This window comes from Cervus canadensis, chromosome 1 (assembly GCF_019320065.1).
Source record: "Cervus canadensis isolate Bull #8, Minnesota chromosome 1, ASM1932006v1, whole genome shotgun sequence".
Lineage (NCBI taxonomy): Eukaryota > Metazoa > Chordata > Mammalia > Artiodactyla > Cervidae > Cervus > Cervus canadensis.
In genome coordinates, this window is record NC_057386.1 from 70,675,024 (window position 1) to 70,699,964 (window position 24,941).

Below are 24,941 nucleotides of genomic sequence, written 5' to 3' on the forward strand. Positions count from 1 at the left end.
ATCCTAAAGAAAGGCAATGCCAAAGAATGCTCAAACTACTGCACAATTGCACTTAGTTCAGTTCAGTTACTCAGTTGTGTCCGACTCTGCGACCCCATGGACTGGAGCACACCAGGCCTCCCTGTCCATCACCAACTCCTGGAGTTTACTCAAACTCATGTCCATTGAGTTGGTGATGCCATCCAACCATCTCATCTTCTGTTGTCCCCTTCTCCTCTCTCCTTCAGTCTTTCTCAGCATCAGGGTCTTTTCCAATGAGTCAGCTCTTCACATCAGGTGGACACAGTATTGGAGTTTCAGCTTCAGCATCAGTCCTTCCAATTAATATTCAGGACTGATTTCCTCTAGGATGGACTGGTTGGATCTCCTTGCAGTTCAAAGGACTCTCAAGAGTCTTCTCCAACACCACAGTTCAAAAGCATCAATTCTTCGGTGCTCGGCTTTCTTTATAGTCCAACTCTTATATCCATACTCATCTCACATGCTACCAAAGTAATGCTCAAAATTCTCTAAGTTAGGCTTCAGCAGTATGTGAACCAGTTTCCAGGTGTTTAAGCTGGATTTAGAAAAGGCAGAGGAGCCAGAGATCAAATTGCCAACATTGCTGGATCATAGAAAAAGCAAGAGAGTTCCAGAAAAACATCTACTTCTACTTTATTGACTACATCAAATCCTTTGACTGTGTAGATTGCAACAAACTGTGGAAAATTTTTAAAGAGTTGAGAATACCAGACCACCTGACCTGCCTCCTGAGAAATCTGTATGCAGGTCAAGAAGCAACAGTTAGAACCAGGCTTGGAAAAAGGGACTGGTTTCAAATTGGGAAAGAAGTACATCAAGGTTGTATATTGTCACCCTGCTTATTTGACTTATATACAGAGTACATCAAGAGAAATGCTGGGCTGGCTGAAGCACAAGCTGGAATCAAGATTGCTGGGAGAAATATCAATAGCCTCAGATATGCAGATGACACAATCCTTATGGCAGAAAGCAAAGAGGAACTAAAGAGCCTCTTGATGAAAGTGAAAGAGGAGAGTGAAAAAGCTGGCTTAAAACTCAGTGTTCAGAAAACTAAGATCATGGCATCCAGTCCCATCACTTCATGGCAAACAGATGGAGAAACAGTGGCTGACTTTATTTTGGGGGGCTCCAAAATCACTACAGGTGGTGACTGCAGCCATGAAATTAAAAGATGCTTGCTCTTGGAAGAAAAGCTGTGACTAACGTAGACAGCATATTAAAAAGCAGAGACATTACTTTGCCAATAAAGGTCCATCTAGTCAAAGCTATGGTTTTTCCAGTGGTCATGTATGGATGTGAGAGTTTGACTGTAAAGAAAGCTGAGGACTGAAGAACTGATGCTTTTGAACTGTGGTGTTGGAGAAGACTCTTGAGAGTCCCTTGGGCTGCAAGGAGATCCAACCAGTTCATCCTAAAGGAAATCAGTTCTCAATATTCATTGGAAGGACTGATGCTGAAGCTAAAACTCCAAATTTTTGACCACCTGATGTGAAGAACTGACTCATTAGAAAAGACCCTGAAGCTGGGAAAGACTGAAGGCAGGAGGAAGAGGGGACGACAGAGGATGAGATGGTTGGATTGTATCACCGACTTGATGGATGTGAGTTTGAGCAAGCTCCGAGAGTTGATGAAGGACTGGGAAGCCTGGAGTGCTGCAGTCCATGTGCTCACAAAGAGTCAGACATGACTGAGTGACTGTACTGAACTGAGGGGAAGAATTTCAGCATGGATTGTGCACCTCTAAAGTAGAGAATTCAAACATGAAGCATTAGTGGAAGACAAAGATAAAAAGTTTCCTTAAGGTCAAGCTGCAAAAGCTGGAACCTACTGATCTGGAGAAGGCAGTGGCACCCCACTCCGGTGCTCTTGCCTGGACACTCCCATGGATGGAGGAGCCTGGTGGGCTGCAGTCCATGGGGTCGCGAAGAGTCGGATACGACTGAGCGACTTCACTTCACTCATATGAAGAGTTTGAGTTTAAATCTGTGGATGATGGAGAGTTCTTAAAAGTGGTAAACAAGAGACCACACGCTGAAGAGTGGTCATTAAGGAAGATTATCTGATAGTCTCAGATTGTCCTGGGTATGTAGGCAGAGTAGAGTTTGTAATCTCCATATGCTAAATAAATAAAAGCATACAATTCGCAGCTCAGGATATTGAACTGAAAGGAGTACAGACTTAGTCTGCCTCACTTAGAGAAAGTTTTCCTCACTCATTTTTTTCTCCTGGCCCCTCCCATTTTGAGAGTACACACTTAGTATGTTAACTAGAGGGCGTTGCAGACTCTTGTATCAGGATCCTGTTTAAATCACTGAAATAAGTGTATTCTGAATACATACTCCCTTATCTTTTTGTGTTAAAAGGAAAGAGTGGAGGTATAGAGAGCACTGAGTAGGCATTTAGAAATGTCTAGACTTGGGCAAAAAAGCATCTGAAGGGGGATGATGACAACAGTCATGGAAAACAGTGGAAAATTGGTTGTGATAATTGATTGATTTATTAAGAGTAAGTAGAGCTCCACTTAACTCCAAAGTTTCAAGCTAGTTCATTAGGAGAAAACTGATCCATTGACAGAGATAAGTTAATTGAGAGGCAAAATCAATTTCTTAGAGAATACGTAAACTCCGTATTAGACATGTTTAGTTTAAGGTGGTAGTCATAGGCAGCAATGTACAGATTGGGAATGGACGCTGGGTGTAGCAATAGAAATTTTTAAGTATTCTTACCCATTCAGATTTGAAAATAAGATTGAGAAGACAGGAGTAGCCAGCAGAACACTTGAATGGGCTTGTTTAAAACACAAGGTAAATTAGAAAGATGCTGTACTATGATAACCAAGAGAATAGGGTGCTTTGAGAGGCAAGGAGGTAAGAAGAATGAATATAAGGAAAAGGATGTTGAATTTTGTGATTGGGAGATTGCTGGTGATTTATAAGGTTACTGCTTTTACTAGAGGGGCTTCCCAGTGGCTCAAGTGGTAAAGAATCCGCCCACCAATTCAGGATCCATGGGAGACTTGGATTTGACCCCTGGGACGGGAAGATCCCCTGGAGGAGGAAATGGCAACCTACTCCAGTATTCTTGCCTGGAGAATCCCATGAACTGAGGAGCCTGGTGGACTGCAGTCCATGGGGTTGCAAAGAGTCAGACAAGACTGAGCATGCACATGCACATACACTTTTGCTAGGAGGGTCATAAGTCAGATTCCAGGGGAGTAGAGAGAGAATGAGCTTTGCGGTCAAGTAAGTGGAGCACAGCAGTGAGCCACAGTGATACAGGTAGGACTACATCTTGCGGAAACAATACTAATTTTGAGGTTCGTTATCTACATTTGTGTGTTGACGGTCTTACCTCCTAGAAGGCAGAAATCATGCCTTATACTTTTTTTTTTTTAAATACCCTTTTGTAGTATCCTACCTATAGAAAGCATATATATTCAATGTATAGGTTAGTGTTTTGTTTTATCTTTTGAGATGAGAACTCTCCTCCTTTGTACATAGAAGGGAAGGAGCCAGAAGAGAGGGAAAGATAGAAAAAGTTAGAAAGATTGAAAATACCTGAGAGGGCTTATCACTAGTATTGGTGGCAAGGAATATAGAAGGCAGAGGCTGGAGGAACAGGCTTTGCTAAAGTCGTTGTCCCTGGACTCAGGAATAACTTAATCCTGGATAGGCAGTTTTGTGAGTTTGGTTGTATTACTTAACTCCTTTCTTCAGTTTTCAGAAAAAGAATGGTAGTATTTATCTTAAATACTCTTGAGGGATAAATATGTAAAGTGTCTATTGTCTAGAACAGTATGTGTTACAAATGGTAAAAGCCTAGTAAGTGTTAGTGATGTTCTTGGTGATGATCACGAGAAAGGGTGAGAGATTGGAAATTCATAATCAGACACTATTTGAACATCACTTGGGAAAACAGACCTCAAAGGAAGACCATATTTGAAGATTCCCTGGTGGTCTAGTGGATAGGATTCTATGCTTTTGCTGCTAAGGGCCCAGGTTCAATCCCTGGTATGGGAACTATGATCCCATAAGCCACGTGGCATGGCCAAAAAAAAAGAAAGAAAAAAAAGTGCTGTATTCATGTGAATTGAACTGAAATTCTATATAAGGATTTTTCTTAAGTCTTCAGTAAAAATTAATGAAAACTTTTATTTTTTCTTATTTGAGAGCTAATATAAGTTCATTTGTAAATATTAGATAGTACATTATTACAAAAGAGAATAAAAAATCACCTGTGATCCTACATTCAAATATTATTCAGGTACTCTGTGTCCTTGATTCCTTGTATAAATTTTCCACTTTAGTTGGGCCAGTTTCTCCTTGTCCCCAGAATGTATATTCTGTATGAATGCTGAATAATGTTTTTTTTTATCTTTAATATTTGGGTTTACTACTCATAATTTCATTTGCTTGTGATGCAATATATTTTTCTATTCTAAACTAAGAGAATAGACTTCTAATTACAATCTGGGGTATATGTACATAATGAATAAGGACCAAATTTAGAATAGACGCTAGGGTTTACTACAGGGTCTGAATCTAAGAAGTATATGATTCAGTTCAGTTCAGTCATTCAGTCATGTCCGACACTTTGTGAACCCATGAACTGCAGCACACCAGGCTTCCCTGCCCATCACTAACTCTCGGAGCTTACTCAAACTCGTGTCCATCCAATGATCTCATCCTCTGTCGTCCCCTTCTCCTCCTGCCTTCAGTCTTTCCTAGCATCAGGTTCTCTTCCAGTGAGTCAGTTCTTTGCATCAAGTGGCCGAAGTATTGGAGTTTCAGCTTCAGCATCAGTCCTTCCAATGAATATTCAGGACTGATTTCCTTTAGGATGGACTGGTTGGATTTCCTTGCAGTAAATGATTGTGTCATGCCTATTTTTACAATAATATTATAGCAAAATGAAAATGTCTTTTAGGAGATGACAGTTTCAGGATTTCTGTTTTGTGGAAAAGAATTAGCAAATGTAAGCTTGTGTTTTTGTTAAATACATTTGAACTTTGCAAGAGGTTTTTTTTAAAAAATATATATATATAAATTTATTTATTTATTTTTGGTTAAACTGGGTCTTTGTTGCTGCTGAGGTTTTTCTCTAGTTTTGGTGATGGATGCTACTGTCTAGTTGAGGTACCTGGATGTCTCATTGCAGTATTGGCTCTTGTTCCAAGCTCTAGGGTATTCAGGCTTCAGTAGTTGCGGCATGTGGGCACAGTAGTTTTGGCTCCCAGGCTCGCGAGCAAGGGCTCAATAGTTGTGGCACATGAGCTTAGATGCTCCACAGCATGTGGAATCTTCCCAGATCAGGGATCGAACCTATGTCTCTTCCATTGACATTTGGATTCTTTACCACTGAGCCACCATGGAAGCCCTGCGAGAGGTTTTAAAGTTTTACTTTTGCCAAAAGCCTTCCTATAAAACATATAAGGAAAAGATACCTGAAAATAACTAAGCTTATATACACTTACCAAATGATAAACCATTTTGGTTATTTTCAATGACTACACTCACCATAATCTGACTGTTTTTTGAGTTGTAAAGAGCTTAAAATAATTTTAAAAATGAGATCACTCAAATCTGTGGAGTGGAGTGAGAGTTTCTACTAAGCCATGTTGGCTCATATAGAATTGTCTGAATTTGACAGGACGTGTGCACCAATAAGCATTCTCCCAGCTCTGCTGTTTTAGAATGAATGTAGTGAAAATTTTATAATTGGAAAAAAAAAAAGAAACCTACTTATAATTGCTTTTTGTTTTCTATTTCAGGTTGCAGACAGTAGGTTGCATGCCTCCCCCTGTGTCTTCTGCGGTGATATTAACCAAGGCAGTTGGTGGGAACGAGGTGAGTCATGGGGCTAGCTTTTTTAAACATGAGTGGGTGCTATCCTTTTATTTTATATTTTATTTTATGAAAAAAGAATCACATCACAGAAAATGCATAACTATAGCAGCTTATGAAAGAAGCGGGTAGATTCATGTGTTAGAAAAAGGCTAAAATTGACAATAATGAGTGGAATTTAGGATTTCAAGGAGAAAAGCAAGGGAGGTGAATGAAACAGAGATAGACTGTGATTTTTCTACTTCAGTGAGAAATGAGGAGACAGAGGACAAGGAATCCAAGCCAAGGGACTTTTACATCCAAGACTCGTGAACTGAGGACACCTGCTATGGCCATTCCTCAGTTCTTAAAAAAATTTAGGGCAAGCTATGTTCATGGGAAAAGGGTCAGTATAAGTTTAATGGCAGGTGAAGATGATATTTAAAAAGGAGAAATGAGGCCAGGTTTCTAAGATGAGTTCAAAGAAATTATCCAACTCCTAGGGAACCATAGCCAGAGAGGAGTGCTTAAGTATCGGGATGGCAGTAGTCCATTTTGGGAGCTACTTATAGGTGGTTCTTCTTGGCTGAGAGGCCCTACGACTTTGTACTGAGGAACTCTGCTTTGTAGTCGCTTATTTCTCCTGATATTTTATCATTCAGAAAAGAATACAAATTTTAAAATTTTTAAATTAATTAATTTATTTTTGGCCGCGCTGGGTCTCTGTTGCTGCGTGGACTTTCTCTAGTTGCGGCGAGCAGGGGCAGTTCCCTAGTTGTGGTGCTTGGGCTTCTCGTTGCGGTGGCTTCTCTTGTTGCAGAGCATGGGCTCTAGGTGCCTGGGCTTCAGTAGTTTCAGCTCAGGGCTGAGTAGTTACGGCTTTCGGGCTTTGGAACTCGCGGTCAGGAGTCGAGGCACACAGACTTAGTTGCCCTGCAGCATGCGGGATCTTCCCAGACCAGGGATTGAACCTGTGTCCCCTGCGTTGGCAGGTGGATTCTTAACCATTCGACCACCAAGGTAGTCCAGGGGAAGAATGCTCTTGAATGAGGCAGGATATATGTATTTTTAATTGGGGGATAATTGCTTTACAATTGTGTTGGTTTCTGCCATATATAGACATGAATCAGCCATGGGTGTACATATATCCCTTCCCTTTTGAGTCTCTCTTACATCCCATGCTCATTGTGATTTTTATTTAATTTGCATTACCCAGTGACTAATAATGGTGAGCATTTTTATCTTTCCATGTGCTTATTTGTTATCTATGTCTTCTTTTGGGAGATGTCTACTAAAATTTTGCTTTTTACAAAATTGAGTGTTTTGCTTTCTTATTGGTGAGCCTTGAGAATTTTCTATATTCTGGATACAAGACCTTCATTTTATATATATATGTGTGTGTGTGTGTGTGTGTGTGTGTGTATATGTATGTATATATATATATATATATATATATATGCTTTGTAAATATTTTTCCCAGTCTGGTTTGTCTTTCATTTTCTAACCAGTGTCTTTTGAAGAGCAGAATGGTGGTGGAGAAACTAATAGGTGGTTAGATTCTGTATTTATTGAGTTGGCCAAAAAGTTCATTTGGGTTTTTCCATAATGTATTTTGAAGGCACAGGATATGCTGATGCATTGGATGTGGGGTGTCAGAGAAAGAAAGGGTCAAGAGTGACTTAAAGGCTTTTGACTGAGCAGCTGAAAGGATGGAGTTTGCTGAGGTGGAGAAGAGTGCTATGTGACAGCAGATATGTGGGGTTGTTTAGTCTGGTAGCCACAGTATACTGTGACAACTAAGAACTGCAAAATCTCAGTTAAGCATAAAGGGTTATTTGTTGCTAATGGTACCTGTCCCATGTGGGTGAGTGGGAAGATCTTTGCCATTACTAAGGAAACCTGGTTAGTGGAGGCTTATGTTTTGAAGATACATCATCTGGATGGAGCACAATGCTTTTGAGCTTTGCCATAACAGAGACGGAGAGATTAGAGAATCACAAATGGACTTTTCATGTTGGGTTGGAAGTGACACGTGGTGCTTCTGCTCACATTACATTGGCCAGAACAAGTCGTGTGGCCTTACCATATTCCTGCGCCCTCAAGGAGAGGGGAGCTGGACTGATGAACACTTACAGTGTCAGCCACATTGTGAACATGGAGAACTTATTTTTTTTTATATGTTGAGATGCCTATTACATATCCAATTGAAGATGTCAGTGAACAATTATAGATACAAGGGTTGAGAGTTGAGGGAGTGGCCTAAACCTGGAGACGGAAATTAGGGCATCATCAATGAATAAATGATATTTAAAGCCAAGATTGTGTATGAGATTCCATAGACAGAAAAGAGCAAAGTTTCAAGGATTGAGCCTGGGGACCCTCCAACATTAAGAGGTTAAGGCAATGAGGAATAACAAGCAAAGGCAAAACAGAGAGAGTTAATTAATGAGACTCAAAGAAAAACAAGAGAGCATAGTATCCAGGAAGCCAGGTGAAGAAGGGGTTTGAAGGTGGAGGATATGATGAGTGGTGTCAGATTCTGACACCAGTGGTTCCCAGATGGCTCTGGTGGTAAAGAACCTGTCTGCCAATGCAGGAGACTTAAGAGACTTGGGTTCGATCACTGGGTAGGGAAGATCCCCTGGAGGAGGGCATGGCAATCCACTGTAGTATGCTTGCCTGGAGAACCCATAGGCAGAGGAACCTGGTGTAGGGTCCCAAAGAGTCGGACGTGACTGAAGCGCCTTAGCATGCATGCATGACAGATTCTGCTGATGTGAGTTGTGTAAATGAATTCTGAGAATTTACAACTAAATTAAGCTATGCAGAGGTTACTGTTAACCTTTAACAGAGTGGTTTTGGTAGAGGGCAGGTGCAAAAGCTTGTTTGGAGTAGGCGTAAGGAAAACAGGAAGAGAAGAATTAGAGACAAGAAGTATAGACCATGGTTATGATGTCCTTTGTGATAAAAAGGAATAGAGAAATGGGGCTATTTTTAGAGAGGGATGTGTGGTCAAGATTTACTCTTTCAGAAAGGACAGCATTTTCTATCATGATGGATACTGTACAGTGGAGAGGGAGCTGTGGATTTAAGAGAGAGTGCTGGAGCAATTTATCTGATCAAGGGGGAGAGAGTGATGTTGGGTTATATGAGCTTCAGTAGGAACTTAGACCATTTAGTCACAATAACAGGAGGGAAGACAGAGTGCCTGGCTATAGATCCGTGTAAATGGGTTAAGGGGGACACTTGGGAGTTGTCTTCTGATAGCTTTTATTTTTTCATAGCACATGAAAATGAGGGTGGGGGTAAATGTTATTCTTGTTTCAGATGAGAGGAGAAAATGTGGAATTGCCATGTAGATGAGAGGGAGTCCCCTGGAGAGGATGGTAGTGTGGCCAGGCAGCACCAAGGACCTGGCAGAGATCGAGCCCTGCCTGGAAAGTGAAGCCAGGCGTCATGGATTGTGTTTTCTCTAAGTGTAGAAATGGAATTGGCAGATAATTGGATTTAACCAACATCTCATTATGCCAAGAGATTCTTACAGTTGCCACATAATTAGTGAGGTAGGGAAGTTACGAAGTCTTGGATTAGAGCCTGCTATGATTATCTATCTATTGCCTTGAAAGATTTTGAGGAAAGTGTTAATTTGTTTAACAGTGTCATTTATCTCTTTCTAATGTGATTCCCTTAAAAACCTTTTCTTTCTCAAATGGCTTTTGGCAGAAGTTCAAAGATCACTCATTTTCTTGACATTAACATATAGCATTTGAATGTGTATCTACATGTTCATTCCCCAGTAGATATTTAAGTTATTTACATTAATGTTGCATATTAGTAATATTGAATTTATGAACATCTCCCCTGTCTTCTAACATCATTGGTCTAGTTCTTTAATGCTTATTATGCAGTTTCATGATTGTCAAGAATTTTTGAAGTCCTGGAGAGTAAGACGTAATTGTTCACAAATATTGAACACTGAGCTTCAGAAAAGAAGCTTGCAAAGTCCAGTTTGGTCATATCTTCTGATATGAAGTGAACAGACTCTGATTTTTATATGAGATTATGGGAGAAGATGATCTGCATAAAGATATTAGATAATTTTACGTTTTAAGCCTTTCTAAAATTAATTGAAGAAAGTAAGAAAATCCACTAGACCATTCAGGTATGATCTAAATCAAATCCCTTACGATTATACAATGGAAGTGACAAATAGATTCAAGGGATTAGATCTGATAGACAGAGTGCCTGAAGAACTATGGATGGAGGTTCATGACATTGTACAGGAGACAGGGATCAAGACCATCCCCAAGAAAAAGAAAGGCAAAAAGGCAAAATGGCTGTCTGAGGAGGCCTTACAAATAGCTGAGAAAAGAAGAGACGCAAAAAGCAAAGGAGAAAAGGAAAGATATACCCATTTGAATGGAGAATTCCAAAGAATAGCAAGGAGAGATAAGAAAGCCTTCCTCAGTGATCAGTGCAAAGAAAAAGAAGAAAACAATAGAATGAGAAACACTAGAGATCTCTTCAAGAAGAGTAGAGTTACCAAGAGAACATTTGATGCAAAGATGGGCTCAATAAAGAACAGAAATGCAGTGGACCTAACAGAAGCAGAAGATATTAAGAAGAGGTGGCAAGAATACACAGAAGAACTATACAAAAAAGGTCTTCATGACCCGGATAACCACAATGGTGTGATTACTCACCTAGAACCAGACATCCTGGAATGCAAAGTCAAGTGGGCCTTAGGAAGCATCACTATGAACAAAGCTAGTGGGGCTGATGGAATTCTGGCTGAGCTATTTCAAATCCTAAAAGATGATGCTGTGCAAGTGCTTCACTCAATATGTCAGCAAATTTGGAAAACTCAGCAGTGGCCATAGGACTGGAAAAGGTCAGTTTTCATTCTAATCCCAAAGAAAGCCAATGCCAAAGGATGCTCAAACTACCACACAGTCACACTCATCTCACATGTTAGTAAAGTAATGCTCAAAATTCTCCAAGCCAGGCTTCAACAGTACATGAACTGTGAACTTCCAGATGTTCAACCTGGATTTAGAAAAGGCAGAGGAACCAGAGATCAAATTGCCAACATCTGTTGGATCATAGATAAAGCAAGAGAGTCCCAGAAAAACATCTGTTTCTGCTTTATTGCCTATGCCAAAACCTTTGACTATGTGGGTTACAGCAAACTGTGGAGAGATAGAAATACCAGACCACCTGATCTGCCTCTTGAGAAATCTGTATGCAGGTGTAGAAACAACAGTTAGTACTGGACATGGAACAACAGACTGGTTCCAAATAGGGAAAGGAGTACATCAAGGCTGTATATTGTCACCCTGCTTATTTAACTTATATGCAGAGTACATCATGAGAAATGCTGGGCAGGATGAAGCACAAGCTGGAATCAAGATTTCCGGGAGAAATATCAATAACCTCAGATATGCAGATGACACCACCCTTGTAGCAGAAAGCAAAGAGGAACTAAAGAGCTCTTGATGAAAGTGAAAGAGGACAGTGAAAAAGTTGGCTTAAAACTCTACATTCAGAAAACTAAGATCCTGGCACCTGGTCCCATCACTTCATGGCAAATAGATGGGGAAACAATGGAAACAGTGGCAGACTTTCTTTTCTAGGGCTCCAAAATCACTGCAGATGGTGACTGCAGCCATGAAATTAAAAGACGCTTGCAACTTAGAAGAAAAGCTATGACCAACCTAGACAGCATGTTAAAAAGCAGAGACATTACTTTGCCAATAACGGTCCATCTAGTCAAAGCTCTGGGTTTTCCAGTAGTCACGTATGAATGTGAGAGCTGGACTATAAAGAAAGCTGAGTGCCAAAGAATTGATGCTTTTGAGCTGTGGTGTTGGAGAAGACTCTTGAGAGTCCCTGGACTGCAAGGAGATCCAACCAGTCCATCCTAGAGGAAATCAGTCCTGAATATTCATTGGAAGGACTGATGCTGAAGCTGAAACTCCAATACTGTGGCTACCTGATGTGACGAACAGACTCAATGGAAAAGACCCAGATGCTGGGAAAGATTGAAGGCAGGAGGAGAAGGGGACAACAGAGGATGAGATGGTTGAATGGTTTCACCATCATTACCCCCCATTCATCACTTGATGGACATGAGTTTGAGTAAGCTCCGGGAGTTGGTGATAGACAGGGAAGCCTGGCATGCTACATTCCTGCGGTCACAAAGAGTCTGACAGGACTGAGCGACTGAACTGAACTGAACTGAAAATACTGTTATAAGGTAACTGAAGGTAGACTTTTGTTGAAATAAATGTAAGGGAAGCTTGATCTTTTGTACTTTATATTAGTAAAACCTTATCTAAGAATAAAAGGAGAAATTTCTGGTGCCTGTGAATGAGAAGATCCAAAAGCTGAGTCCAGTGTCAGGTGCCGCTGGGTGAAGGTTTCGATTCCGTTCACTGTGATTGTCCGCTCTGCCTTGTACGCAGCGGCTCTGTACCCACACGAGTACATGGACTGGGGTACATTTCCACATTGCCCTGTTCTTTCCAATCGACCATCCTTCGCAGTGTTTGTACATGGAAGAAAATATTTTTCCTTCTAGATTCTGTTATTTCTTGACATTTACTTTATACTCTCACATACTTATATATACATCTTTAATACTTATACTTGGGTTTAGCATATGCTTTCATGGGTTAAAATGTGTAACTGTGTAGCCTGTTTGTATTTAATGATTTGGGGGATGTATACAGATACAATAGTGTCATTTGAAATGATTCTGTTCATTTTATTTCATAAAGTTGTTATATAATTTAGGAGGAATTTTTTTCTGTTACTTATATGTTACCTCTCATTGTAAATGCCTTTTCCATAAGACTGTTGGTTACAGAAAAGGTTTTGTCATGAATTGAAAGTTATTGAATCTCTGAAACTCACCTCATGTACTTTGGTGAGACTAGGCTTATTACTTTTTGTTAAAATTAAAGAACAATTTCTGTTTTGATAACTTAGATTGTTGTTGTTTCAGTGAGCCAACTATAATCATTTTAGTGGCAGTGGGAACTCAATGTATGTGCAGAGCAATGCATGTATGCTAGAATGCCAGCATACCCTTTAAGTATTAGAGTGAGACTGTTTAAGGGTGTAGCTGACTGACAGTCTTATTCTGTGGCTTTTACATTTTAAACTGCTTTCATTTAAATATTAGAAACTTGGTTAGCTTCTTTTTTGTGATTGTTATTTATTCATTCCAGTGTTTTAAATGTGATTTTTCAAACTCCAGGGTTGTAGTATGTGCTATTCACATGGTCTGATTGGTGGTGATGGTGGTTATGTGTGTGTATGTATGTGTGTGCATGAAGTTTTAGTTCCTTTTTTGAATGATAGAGAAAGTGATGACTTGGTGAACCCTATTTTCATCATCAGGTATAAAAAAGAAGATAGATAAAAATGTTCTCTCTTCTATTCTAACTTGTGAGACATAGAATAAACACATTTTCTTTCTTTTTTTTTTTTTGGTTTAAAACTATATACTTTTCTGTTCCAAATGTAAATTTTGGTGGTGAAAGACATGGTTTTTTTTTCTCCAAAAGTCTTACATAGGTTTTAAGCCTTATAGGATTTGCTAAGAGAATCATTGCACTCAAGTTTGAGTAACTTCTACCTTTTAGTAACTACCACAGGGATTTCTTAAAGAAGTTTCTTTAAAAAAAAAACAAAACTGGAAAATGATTTCCTGAGTTTGGAGAGAAAGTATTATGTGGTTTTCATGTTGTTGTTACAGAGGTATTTTTATTTCATTTGACACTTACACTGTTGTTTAATGAAAAAGCAAGAGGGATAAGTTTGGGGAAAGATCCACTGTTGTACCTCGGTATTTCATTTTTTTGCAAGCTGAAGTAGGGAAGGATTCAGCTAAAAGCCATTCCTCAAAATGTGAAGTAAATATGAGGTCTTAATTCCTGAGTAAATTTCCAGAGCTGCATAACTTTGTAAAATTGTGTGAGTCTGGGCAATGAACCAAGTAGGAGAGAAATATAATCAGGGATTTCTTCCCTCAGATATTTGAAGGAAAAAAAGAAATGAAAAGCATTATAAATTAGAGACAAATCAGAGCAAGTTAGGAAGAAATTTCTAAGCATATCTGAGAGTAATATTTTACGTTAAATACTTTGTTCTCTGCGTTAAGGCTAAACCTGATAATTTGAACCATGAAAATAAGACAGCTTCACCACTAATAGCAGTATATTAATTATAGGCATGTTATTTATGTTGGTTTGTTTATTTTTTTGTCTCTCAAAGTGAATTCTATAGATCGCCCACATCTGCATTACCTGGGGTGATTAGAAAAAAAAAAGAAAATCCCTTATCTCCACTTTAGACCTATTGAATTAAAATGTATAGTTGATAGGCCTCAGGATTTTCCTCCTTCTTCTTTCTTTCCTTTATTAAAATTATGAAATAGCGTACCGACAGAAAGTACATAAAACATATGTACAGTTTAAGGCATAATAATAAACACCACTGTGCCCACCATTCAGCTTCAGAAATAGAATATGATAGTCAACAGTAGTTTAGCACCCTCTTCATGTAGACGGTGCCTTTTACCATAGGGAGTCAGAAAGGAGATTAAGATCCGGGGCCTGCCTTCCAGAAAGCTTTCATGGAGTGTGATGTTACACTATTCAAAACCTCTATTTCATGCTATAAACCTCACAAAAATAGGCAAAACAGACTGGAATGGCTTTACATTGTCCCATATCATTAAAATCACTGTTTTCCTTTTTTAGTTTAAAAAAATTCCAAGAGGTACCCCAAATGAATTCAGCCTCCTTCAGCTGTGTGGCAGCCTGCAGTTCCATTTGGGATCTGGACTGTGATTGTTCCTGTAGGCATTTAGGGAGTCTGTTTGTTTAGTCAAGATGGTGTGCTTCTTTTACTATAAATAGATTTATTGTATTTTAGTTAGCAGGCTGAAGGATTTTAGAACCCTTTGATAGTCATGCAGAATTCTAAGTACATTTAAAGAAAAGTTTTGATTTCAGGTATGGTACAAAGGTGACAAGTTGAAAGTGTGTGTGTGTGTGTGTGTGTGTGTGTGTGTGTGTGTGCACGTGCGCGTGCATGCACACTTAATTTCAGCAATAGGGTTATTGCCCAAATCTCTTCAAAGAAAACTTAAGAGTGTCTCCTAAGCAAAGGAAATTATTGCATGTGGTGAACTCTTTAAGTCATTGACGAAGGTCATGGCAGTCTGAGTGTATTTAAAAAAGGTTTTCTATCTGCTTGGAAAGCAAATGAAGCATTCATTATGAACTTAAAAATTATAGCTATGAGAAGATTTTTGCTAGAGGTGAAAGATCAAGATCATCACCGCCCAAACGGAGCCGGAAAGTTCAATTTCTGGCTGATCAGCAAGGCATGAAACATTTCAGGGTTATTTTGCATTATCAGTAGGGAGTTGATCTTGCTAATCCAATGCATGAAGTTAAGATTCACTGAAACATTTATAAAGGCCTTTAGAGTGGATCTGATCAGCAGAGAGAAGACTTGAAGTGAGAAGGAAATCTGATCTGTCAGTCACTGTCTCAGCTTCAGCTGTCACTGGACTTCTGTGTGCCTTGCCGTTCTCTTCTGTGAAATGGGCTTGATCACTGCCTTTGCTGGGCTTCCCACATAGCACTAGTGGTAAAGAACTTGCCTGCTACTGCAGGCGACACAGGAGACACAGGTTCAATCCCTGGGTCTAGAGAATCCCCTGGAGGAGGACATGGCAACACACTCCAGTATTCTTGCCTACAGAATCCCATGGAGAGAGGAGCCTGGAAGATGAGAGATTGCAAAGAGTGGGACTCAACTGAAGTGGCTTAGTACACACACACTTCCTTTGCTTGGAGTGAGAGTTTAATGGTTTTCTGGAGCAATCTTGTACAGCCTGAAAATGGCTGTCAATGTTAAGCACTCTAGCAAGCTGGCCTGTTTGTACTTTCTACGCTCCAGCCATTTTTGGGGCTCCAAAATCACTGCAGATGGTGACTGCAGCCATGAAACTAAAAGACCCTTACTCCTTGGAAGAAAAGTTATGACCAACGTAGACAGCATATTAAAAAGCAGAGACATTACTTTGCCAACAAACGTCCATCTAGTTAAGGCTATGTTTTTTCCAGTAGTCAAGTATGGATGTGAGAGTTGAACTGTAAAGAAAGCTGAGTGCTGAAGAAGTGATGCTTTTAAACTGTGGTATTGGAGAAGACTCTTGAGAGTCCCTTGGACTGCAAGGAGATCCAACCAGTCCATCCTAAAGGAAATAAGTCCTGAATATTCATTGGAAGGACTGATGCTGAAGCTGAAACTCCAATACTTTGGCCACCTGATGTGAAGAACTGACTCAATGGAAAAGACCCAGATGCTGGGAAAGATTGAAGGCAGGAGGAGAAGGGGATGGCAGAGGATGAGATGGTTGGATGGCATCACTGACTCAATGGATATGAATTTGAGTTAACTCTGGGAGTTGGTGATGGACAGGGAAGCCTGGTGTGCTGCAGTCCATGGGGTCACAAAGAGTCAGATACCATTGAGTGACTGAATTGAACTAAACTGAACTCTCCAGCCTCCTATGCTCTTTGGGAAATGGTAACAGTGTTTCCTCTTAGACAGATGAAAGAACAGAAGTCATAGCCGCAAGGAATTCCATGTCCATATACATCTTCCATTTCTACCTTTTAACTTTAGTCTCATTTTCTGGATTGGGTTAGCATTCTAAGGAGCCCTTGAAAGAGTTAACTGTGTTTGTTTGAACCTGCTATACAACTGGCTTGAAACATATCTCGATTTCCCAAGATTCTTTGTGTAACTTAGAATTCCTTCATGCCTCGAATTAGAATTCCTCATACCTTAATGCCTCTCGAATTGTCTTCCTTTTCTACCACTCTAACCAAATGAGTCCTCTCAATGGTTGGCCATAGAATCTGTTCACCAAATGCAGGGGCCAGTTCTCAGTTCTCATCTTCCGTGACCTGACTACAACCTGTGACACTATGTCTACTTGCCTCCAACTTCCTTTTCCCTCCCTAACCTTCTTCTTTCCTCATTCTGTTCCTACATCTCTCATCTCTCCTTTTCTTATCTAGCTCCTCCCCCACATGAATGGGAGAGTCTTTCAGGGACCTGATCTCGAAACACCCTGTTCCACATCGCCAGATTCCTGTTTCTGACTCTTTCCATAGATGAAGTCTTTTGACCTCCATCTTTGGGTCCAACTCTTCCTCAGATCCAAGGACCAGTCCTGATCGTGGGTAAGAAGTACTTAAACAACACCAGTAATGTGCTGAGGCTCAGCATCACCACCTGTGCTGACCTTTTAGCCAAGGGTACACTTGCTAGGAAATCAGAGCAGGTGTTTGATTCCTCCTTTTGCCATTGCTCACCCAGTAGTGGTCACCAGGTAAGCCCTGGATCTCTCTGAGCCTTGGTTTTCTCATTTGAGGCGCAATAGTATTTGCATCCTTATTTCATAGGATTGCTTACAAGGATCTCATGAAATCATATGCAGAAGTACTTACAAATTGTGAGGGAATGTATCAAGCAGACATCAGCATTATCCTCGTTGTAGAGGTTTGTCACTGGTGAAATCACCTAGTTTAAGTGAGTCATTATCATTGCTTCCTCAAAGTTTGCTCTAAGTTCATTCATTTGCTCTATTTTTTTTTTTCTTTTGAACGTATTATTTTGTATTGGGGTATAGCTGCTTAACAATGTTGTGATACTTTCAGCTGAACAATGAAGGGACTCAGCCATACATATACTTGTATCCATTCTGTCCCAAACCCGCTCCCATCCAGGCTGCCACGTAACATTGAGCAGAGTTTCACATGCTATACAGTAGGTCTTTGTTGGCTATCCACTTTAAATATAGCTGTGTGTATATGACCATCCCAAACTCCCTAACTATTCCTTCCCTCCCAGAAACCTTAAGCTTGTTTTCTAAGTCTGTGCATATTTTATTTGTTTTGTAAGTGAGTTCATTTGTGTCATTTCTTTTTAGATTCCACATATGAGGGATGTCATATGATGTTTCTCCTCTATCTGATTTTTCACTCAGTATGACACTGTCTAGGTCCACCTATGTTGCTGCCAATGGCATTACTTCCTTCTTTTTAATGGCTTAGTAATATTCCACCGTACATATGTACCACATCTTCTTTACCCATTCCTCTATCAATGGACATTAGGTTGCTTCCATGTCTTGGCTATTGTAAACAGCTGTAGTGAACATTGGAGTGCATGTATCCTTTCAGATCATGTTTTTTTCTTTCTGGATACATGCCCAAGAGTGGGATTGCAGGGTCATCTGGTAGCTCTATTTTTATTTTCTTAAGGAACCTCCATACTGTTCTCCATAGTGGTTATAACAGCTTACATTCCTGCCAACAGTGTAGGAGGGTTCTCTTCTCTCCACATCCTTTCCAGCATTTATTGTTTGTAGATATTTTGATGATATCTATTCTGACTGGTGTGAGATCATTATAGTTTTGATTTACATTTCTCTAATCATTAGTGATGTTGGACATCTTTTCATGTGTCTGTTGGCCATCTATATGCATTCATTTACTCTATTCATTAATCACTCAAAATATATGTTGAATGCTTATTATAGCTTCCTATATTATAGTATCTTCATATAATTTTCAGTTGAGTAAGTGATATAAAACATAAACCATAAATTGCAACATAAGGAGGATGGGATTTAAATAAATTTACAAGATGGCAGGTTTTTAAATAAATGTAACAAACTGGGTAATTCCAGTTTGTTAGTTGGTATCATAGGTCCTCAACACTTTTATATAAATATTTGTTACCATAATATGGAATATTCATTTTAGATATCCAAGATTACTCCCTCTGGGCATTAAAGGGCACAGGAAGTCGAATTAGTTATGGAAAGATTGCTTTGGGAATTTAGAACCAGATAAAGGGGATTGAACAGGCTTGTTGTAGGATGTTTCCTCTAAAGTGTAAAGCCTGGAAAACCACCCCAGTTCCATTCCAACTAACAAACAGACCACAGAAACAATCAGGTTCCATGTGTCCTTTGAACAGTTCTTCATAAACACTGGACATTTGTTATCTAGTTATTTTTCAATATCAGATTGTTTGCATATGTTATGAATAACAAAATTTTTTAATAATTTGATTTATTTCTATTGTTGTTACATTTTAATAATCAGACTTCCTTTTTTATGGAGGTACCCTGGGTCCATTAGTGATTTTGAGGAAACACTAGTCTAAACAACTACAAATTCATAACTTTTTTCTTAGTTAATCTTATTTGATTAATGTTCATATTTGTTATATCATAGTATAGAAAATTTGATTATTTATACCTTCATTTCCTAATTCTGGGCAGGTAACTTTTTTAGGTTCTTTGGCTTATATGTGCATTGACTACCTGTCAGTTACATATATATTTGTATATATTTATAAAGTTGTTACTATTGAAAATAGATTTAGTCCCAATAATTTTTCCAACCATGGAGTTATGGGAATATTCATAAATTACATCTAAGAAGACTTTGTTTCTTCTCTCAGCCTCACTGCTCATTAGCTCTTAGCTTCTGATTCTTTTTCAGTTTTTTAATCAGTTGTATGTAGGCAGGGTTGTTTTACATGAACATACTTTGGGAAAAAACATTTATGAGGCCCTATATAAGAGGAAGTAATCTGTCATTTTAAGCTGTTGCTTCTTACTGAAATATGATCTACTTTATTGCATCAACTGTCGATCTTTATGCTTTCTCAATTTACTTCCCCTATGAGATTATCCACCTAATAACAGAGAATTACATTACCCATTTATCTTTCCTGTGAAAGTGTTTAGCATCTATCCGTCTATAAGAATCAAGTATAATTTCTATTGCAATGCTACGAACTCTGGAAATGACTCTTTTAAACTTTACTTGCCTTATGAAGATACCAAACTGTGTCTTCTAAGCATCTAATGAGAACATCTTGCTTAGTGCAGTTAAGATTTTTCAAGCAATTATTCATGATCAAGAACACTTGGACCCAAACTAATGGTCTGAATATATTGAGTGAACATTGCATTCTAATCAAGTGCCAAGTATTAGACCTGCAGGGCCCTTTAAATGAGTGATTTTCATTAAAGTGCACACACACACACAATCCACTAGAAATGGAAAAGTTTCTTGTGTAATGCACTTTCTCTGCTCCCTCTCATGCCTTCTCCCCCTTGCCTTCCTTCTCTTCCTCCACCTCCACGTCTCTTTCCCTTCCTTTTCCTTTGCTTTCTTTAATTCTGGAAAAGAAATGCCATTTCACTAAATTGATCCTGTGAACTACAGTTTGAAAAACACTACCCTACACTGGAGTGGAAATGTGCCATTCCCATTTCCTCCTGAGTCAGCAACTTTGATCCTCTGGACAGACTTTCCAGCCTTTGGTCTATTCTCCAGGAGATTCCTGGCCTCCTGTTACTTGCAGACAGTTCCTTTGGTGTTGGCCCTCGGACCCGTTTGAGAACTTTGTGTTCCTGAGGAAATCTCCTGCTGCTCGTGGTCAGCTCCCTTGACCAGTCTGTTCCTATAACAGGGACCTCCTCCTCATCTTCCAGTATCTGCCAGGGCGAGCCCTGCTCATCAGCCAAGGCCCAGCTCAAATGACCATTTCCCTCTCAAGAAGGAGGGCTTCCCAGGTGGCTCAGTGGTAAAAAAAAAATCCACCTGCCAATGCAGGAGACGTACAAGATGCAGTTTCATCCCTGGGCTGGGAAGATCCCTGGAGAAGGAAATGGCAACCCACTCCAGTATTCTTGTCTGGGACATTCCATGGACAGAGGAGCCTGGCGGGTTACAGCCCATACGGTTGCAAAGAATCGGGTACAACTTAGCGACTAAACAATCAGAACAAACAGCTCTCAAGAAGGCTGGCAGATGTCCTGGCAGAATTATTCATCTTTTCTTCTTTCCACAGTAGAGACGGTTTTTGTACCCTTAATCAGATACTTTTTAGTGTATTTGACTCTTTAATCAATTTTTGAATTTTCTTGGCAGGAACTGCTTTTTATTGTATCCCTTTAATACAATAGAAGAGTACCGATAAGAAAAATGGCAAAGGATGGGGGAAGCTAGAGAAGGATTCCAAATTCCTCTTAGTCATACAGTGGTCCCAGCAGAGTTGTTTGGAACAGTGATGAGGTCACTTACATTGCAGTAATTACCACAGGTATATGTTCTCTATCTCTCCTGCAAGGATCTTTTCGTATATTTACTGTGCCAGAATAAAGGGGGCTAGCACTGAACAATGTTCTATCTACATTAGACACATGTTCTTGTGAATGCAAGTACATTTTAGATCCCATTCCGAGTGCTTATTGTGGGAAGTTTTTGAAGTTTATGCACCATAGTGTTTCTTCTTAAATGGTCCTTTAGATCTGGACTCTGAGATGGTATTATTTTCAAGTTCCTGTCTAATTACGATTACACTTAAGTTTGTATTGTTTGAGAAGGATATACTTTCTCAAATAGGCAAATCATGATAGTTTAACAGTCTGAGAAACTAGCTGTATAAGGAAAGTATATTTATATATACTAATCTTTTTTCAAGTGCATGATGAGTTAGCTATGAAAAATGCTTTTCAACTTTTGTGGCCCTCCTTATCAAGGACATGAATTTGAGGAAACTCCGGGAGATAGTGAAGGACAGGGGAGCCTGATGTGCTGCAGCCATGGGGTAGCAGAGTCAGACACAGCTTAGCAACTGACAACAACATTATCAAGAAAAGCTGGGACCAATGTGCCTTAATTCTTGTTTGAGTTCACACTAAGTCCTTGTCAAAATAAGCCATTGTAAACACTCATTCATTACATTTGTGCAATGGAGTTGCTGGCATGCATTTATTCTTTTTGTTCCTCCAACATTTGATGTTTCCAGTTCCCCAATAATTTTAATTACCAACTGCTCTCCTATGTGTTTGCATACTTGCTCTTAAAGGTGGGATACATAGTCACATTTTCAGACGAAAAATGAGAGCTGGCATTAAAATTAAAACAGTTCTACCATGCTCAAGTAGTTTATAGAGAGACATAAGTTCTGTTGGTTTGATATCATTATCTTTTTGTAGATAACCAAAAATGGAATTTTGTTTGTTTTTTACATTTTTTACTTTCGGCTGCACTGGGTCTTCATTAATGCTTTCTCTAGCTGTGGCATGGGGGCCTTCTCTGGTTGCAGAGCATGGACTCTAGAGTGTGTGGGCTTCTGTAGTTGTAGCATGTGAGCTTTGTTGCCTCATGGCATGTGGGATCTTAGTTCCCCAACCAGGGACTGAACTCGCATGCCCTGCATTGGAAGAGGGATTCTTAACCACTGGTCCACCAGAAAAGTCCCCCCAAATGGAATTTTTGTTGGAGGAATTATATAGTTCTCTTTGAAATTTTTTTATTTTCAAGTTGTGTTTGAAATACTTCTGAGAGTAATAAAAAAGTCTACTTCAGGAAACAGTTTGCCTCTGGTTGATGGAGTTTTACAACTTCAGGCCCAATTCATTATAAATTAATTGTCAATATAGAAAGAGGAAAGGAGTTAATTGAGTTAGAAGATTGTTTGCTTAATTAAAGGAACCTTTTACTGGTTGGAAGAAGCCTGACCTCAGGTTTTACAAAGCCTCTTAGGGATGCGAAGAACTGCTAGCATTTTTCCCATGCTTTCCCAATTTCTGACCTGGAAGAGAAGAAACGGCACAGCAGGACGATGGAATGATGCGGGACCTCAACAAAGCACAATTCTGGGGAACACTCTTAACTTTTGTGGACAATTCCTCTGCCCTGAGTGCATTTATTTAGCTGCTGATCCGCACAGCAAGAGATGACTGCAATCACAGTAAGGTCTTGCCATCCAAATAATAACATCCCAGTGTGTTTATAGCTCATGATACGTGACAATCCTTGTTTTCAGTGCTTTATGTATTTACTTACTCTTTAAAGCCTTTTAACAACATTTGAGCTAGGTACTATTATTATCTCCATTTTATAGATGAGTAAGCTGATTCAAAAAGAGATGCAGAAACTTGCCCAGGGTGATGTAGCACAAAAGAGGAAGAGCAAGGATGTAAAACCCAGGCACTCTGCTTTCAGGGCCTGCGCTCCTAATTCTAAACTCTCAGTTAACACTGGAGGTAGGAGGCATGGCCCCCAAAGCTCTCCATCCACACATGGCTTAGTGCCCAAACTACTCAGGTAAGAAGATTAAGGGTTGATTTAGGAGTAGACCAAGTAGAGGGTAGCTAAAAATAATTGAGTTACGTAAAACACTAGGAAGTTGTGTAGATACTGAAGTTCCTACTTGACTGTGAGTCTCTCTTCAGGAAGCATTCCTATCTCTCTACGAGATTCTGTGGTACTTACCCCGTCAGGACACATGTAGCACAGTGTATTGTGAATGCTTGTGTTTCTCACAGTCATCATTGGATGACAGGAAATGTGTATTTCTTATTCACAGTTGTATCCTGTGTCTGGTGCAGCATTTGGCATGTATTGGGGTCACAGTAAATATATTTGCATAGATTAATATTTTGAAGGACATTGTTTAAATATAGCCCTATGAGTATCTTGATTTAAATGCCTTATTAAAGCAATAATTCATATCTAGTTTTACTTTGTCCAATGTTAAGTAAACTTTTATAGAAAAATCATAGATTTTTGTAGAAAAACCAAGATACTTAATTGGCTGTCTCTTGTAATATTTTGACTTTTCTCAATTATTCACACCTGTTCTGTTTTGTCTAAACAGCAGCAGCCACAACCACTTCCATGGTGGCAGCCTCCAAGATGTCTGGCATAATGCCTAGAAGGAAATAAAAGATTTCTAGTGCTTGGAAAGGAATAAAAGACTTCTGTATGGTTGATTTGGCCTGGAAAGGGAATAAAAGACTTCTGTGAGGTTGATCTTGCATTTTCAAACCTCTTAGGTGATGAAAAACATACACAAACATTTTAGTAACTGAATGGGACCTTTTAGTCTATTTTTTTCCCTTTTAAATTTTGGATGCTGTTTGGTAAATATCATGTGGGAAAATGATTTTGACATTAGAGATAAGGGTAGATATTTAAAATATATTTTTTTGCAAGAGTGATGAGGTAAATCTTTTTTCCTTTTTAAAAATAAATAGTGATTTCTGTATAGAAGTTTCAGTATACAGTTTACCATTAACAGCATAGGGGTTAGAGTTGCCAACCTTCGTTGAAGTTGAGGTCCATGTATTAATTGTATTCAAACCTGTATCCTTGGTTCCTCTGTATCCATGGACCCGACTCTGTGTACACATCCACGTGTTCAACCAATCACTGACCATCTAGTATGGTAGTGGTGGTTACTAAGTTGTGTCTTGACTCTTCGAGACCCCATGGACTATAGCCCACCAGGCTCCTCTGTCCATTGAGTTTTCTAGGCAAGAATACTGGAGTGGGTTGCCATTTCCTTCTCCAGGGGATCTTCCCTACCCAGGGATCAAACCTGCACCTCCTGCATTGCAAGCGGATTCTTTACCACTGAGCCACTACGGAAGCCCGATCACCTAGTATGGTAGTACAGTATTTACTGTTGGAAAAAGCCTGCCGATAAGTGGACATGGGGAGTTCAAACCATGGTTCAAGGGTCAACTGTATATAGAATTAAAGCATATGAGACTGCTTCTTTAAATCATCTCTTATTGTGATATATACATTTATTTTGCTTATCTTATGAAATGCTTTTACCTGTATTTTCTTTTTCTAACCTCCCAACAATTCTATGAAGTAGATGGGACTAGTAGTATGTTATCTTGATTTTTGTAGTTGGTCAAATTAGGATTTAGAGGTGAGTTGACTTGTCACACAGCTGGGAAGCACAGACTCCTTTTCTAGGACCCTTTCATCCTTTTTTACAATATCTTAAGCAAAACCAATAAAACTCCAGAAATCAGTCACATAAGAAGGAACTCTTGAATCTTGTGTTGACTCCTCATTAAAGGTGGTTGGCTTGAAATTTTTCTGAGAGATGAATGTCACTGTACCATTGAATTAAAATAAATTATTGAGCACTTGTAATTTACAGAACACTGAGCTA

The 24,941-nt window shown here is 39.3% G+C and overlaps 1 protein-coding gene across 5 annotated transcripts in view; it reads left to right on the plus strand.

The window, feature by feature from the left end:
• The window catches only part of SLC10A7 (solute carrier family 10 member 7), a 288,285-nt gene that overhangs the window by 18,725 nt on the left and 244,619 nt on the right, over positions 1–24,941 (plus strand). For all 5 annotated transcript variants that reach the window (XM_043485048.1, XM_043485037.1, XM_043485028.1 and 2 more), the window contains exon 4: positions 5,792–5,867. In XM_043485048.1, coding sequence (XP_043340983.1) covers positions 5,792–5,867 — 76 coding nt within the window. The remainder of the gene's footprint in view (positions 1–5,791; positions 5,868–24,941) is intronic.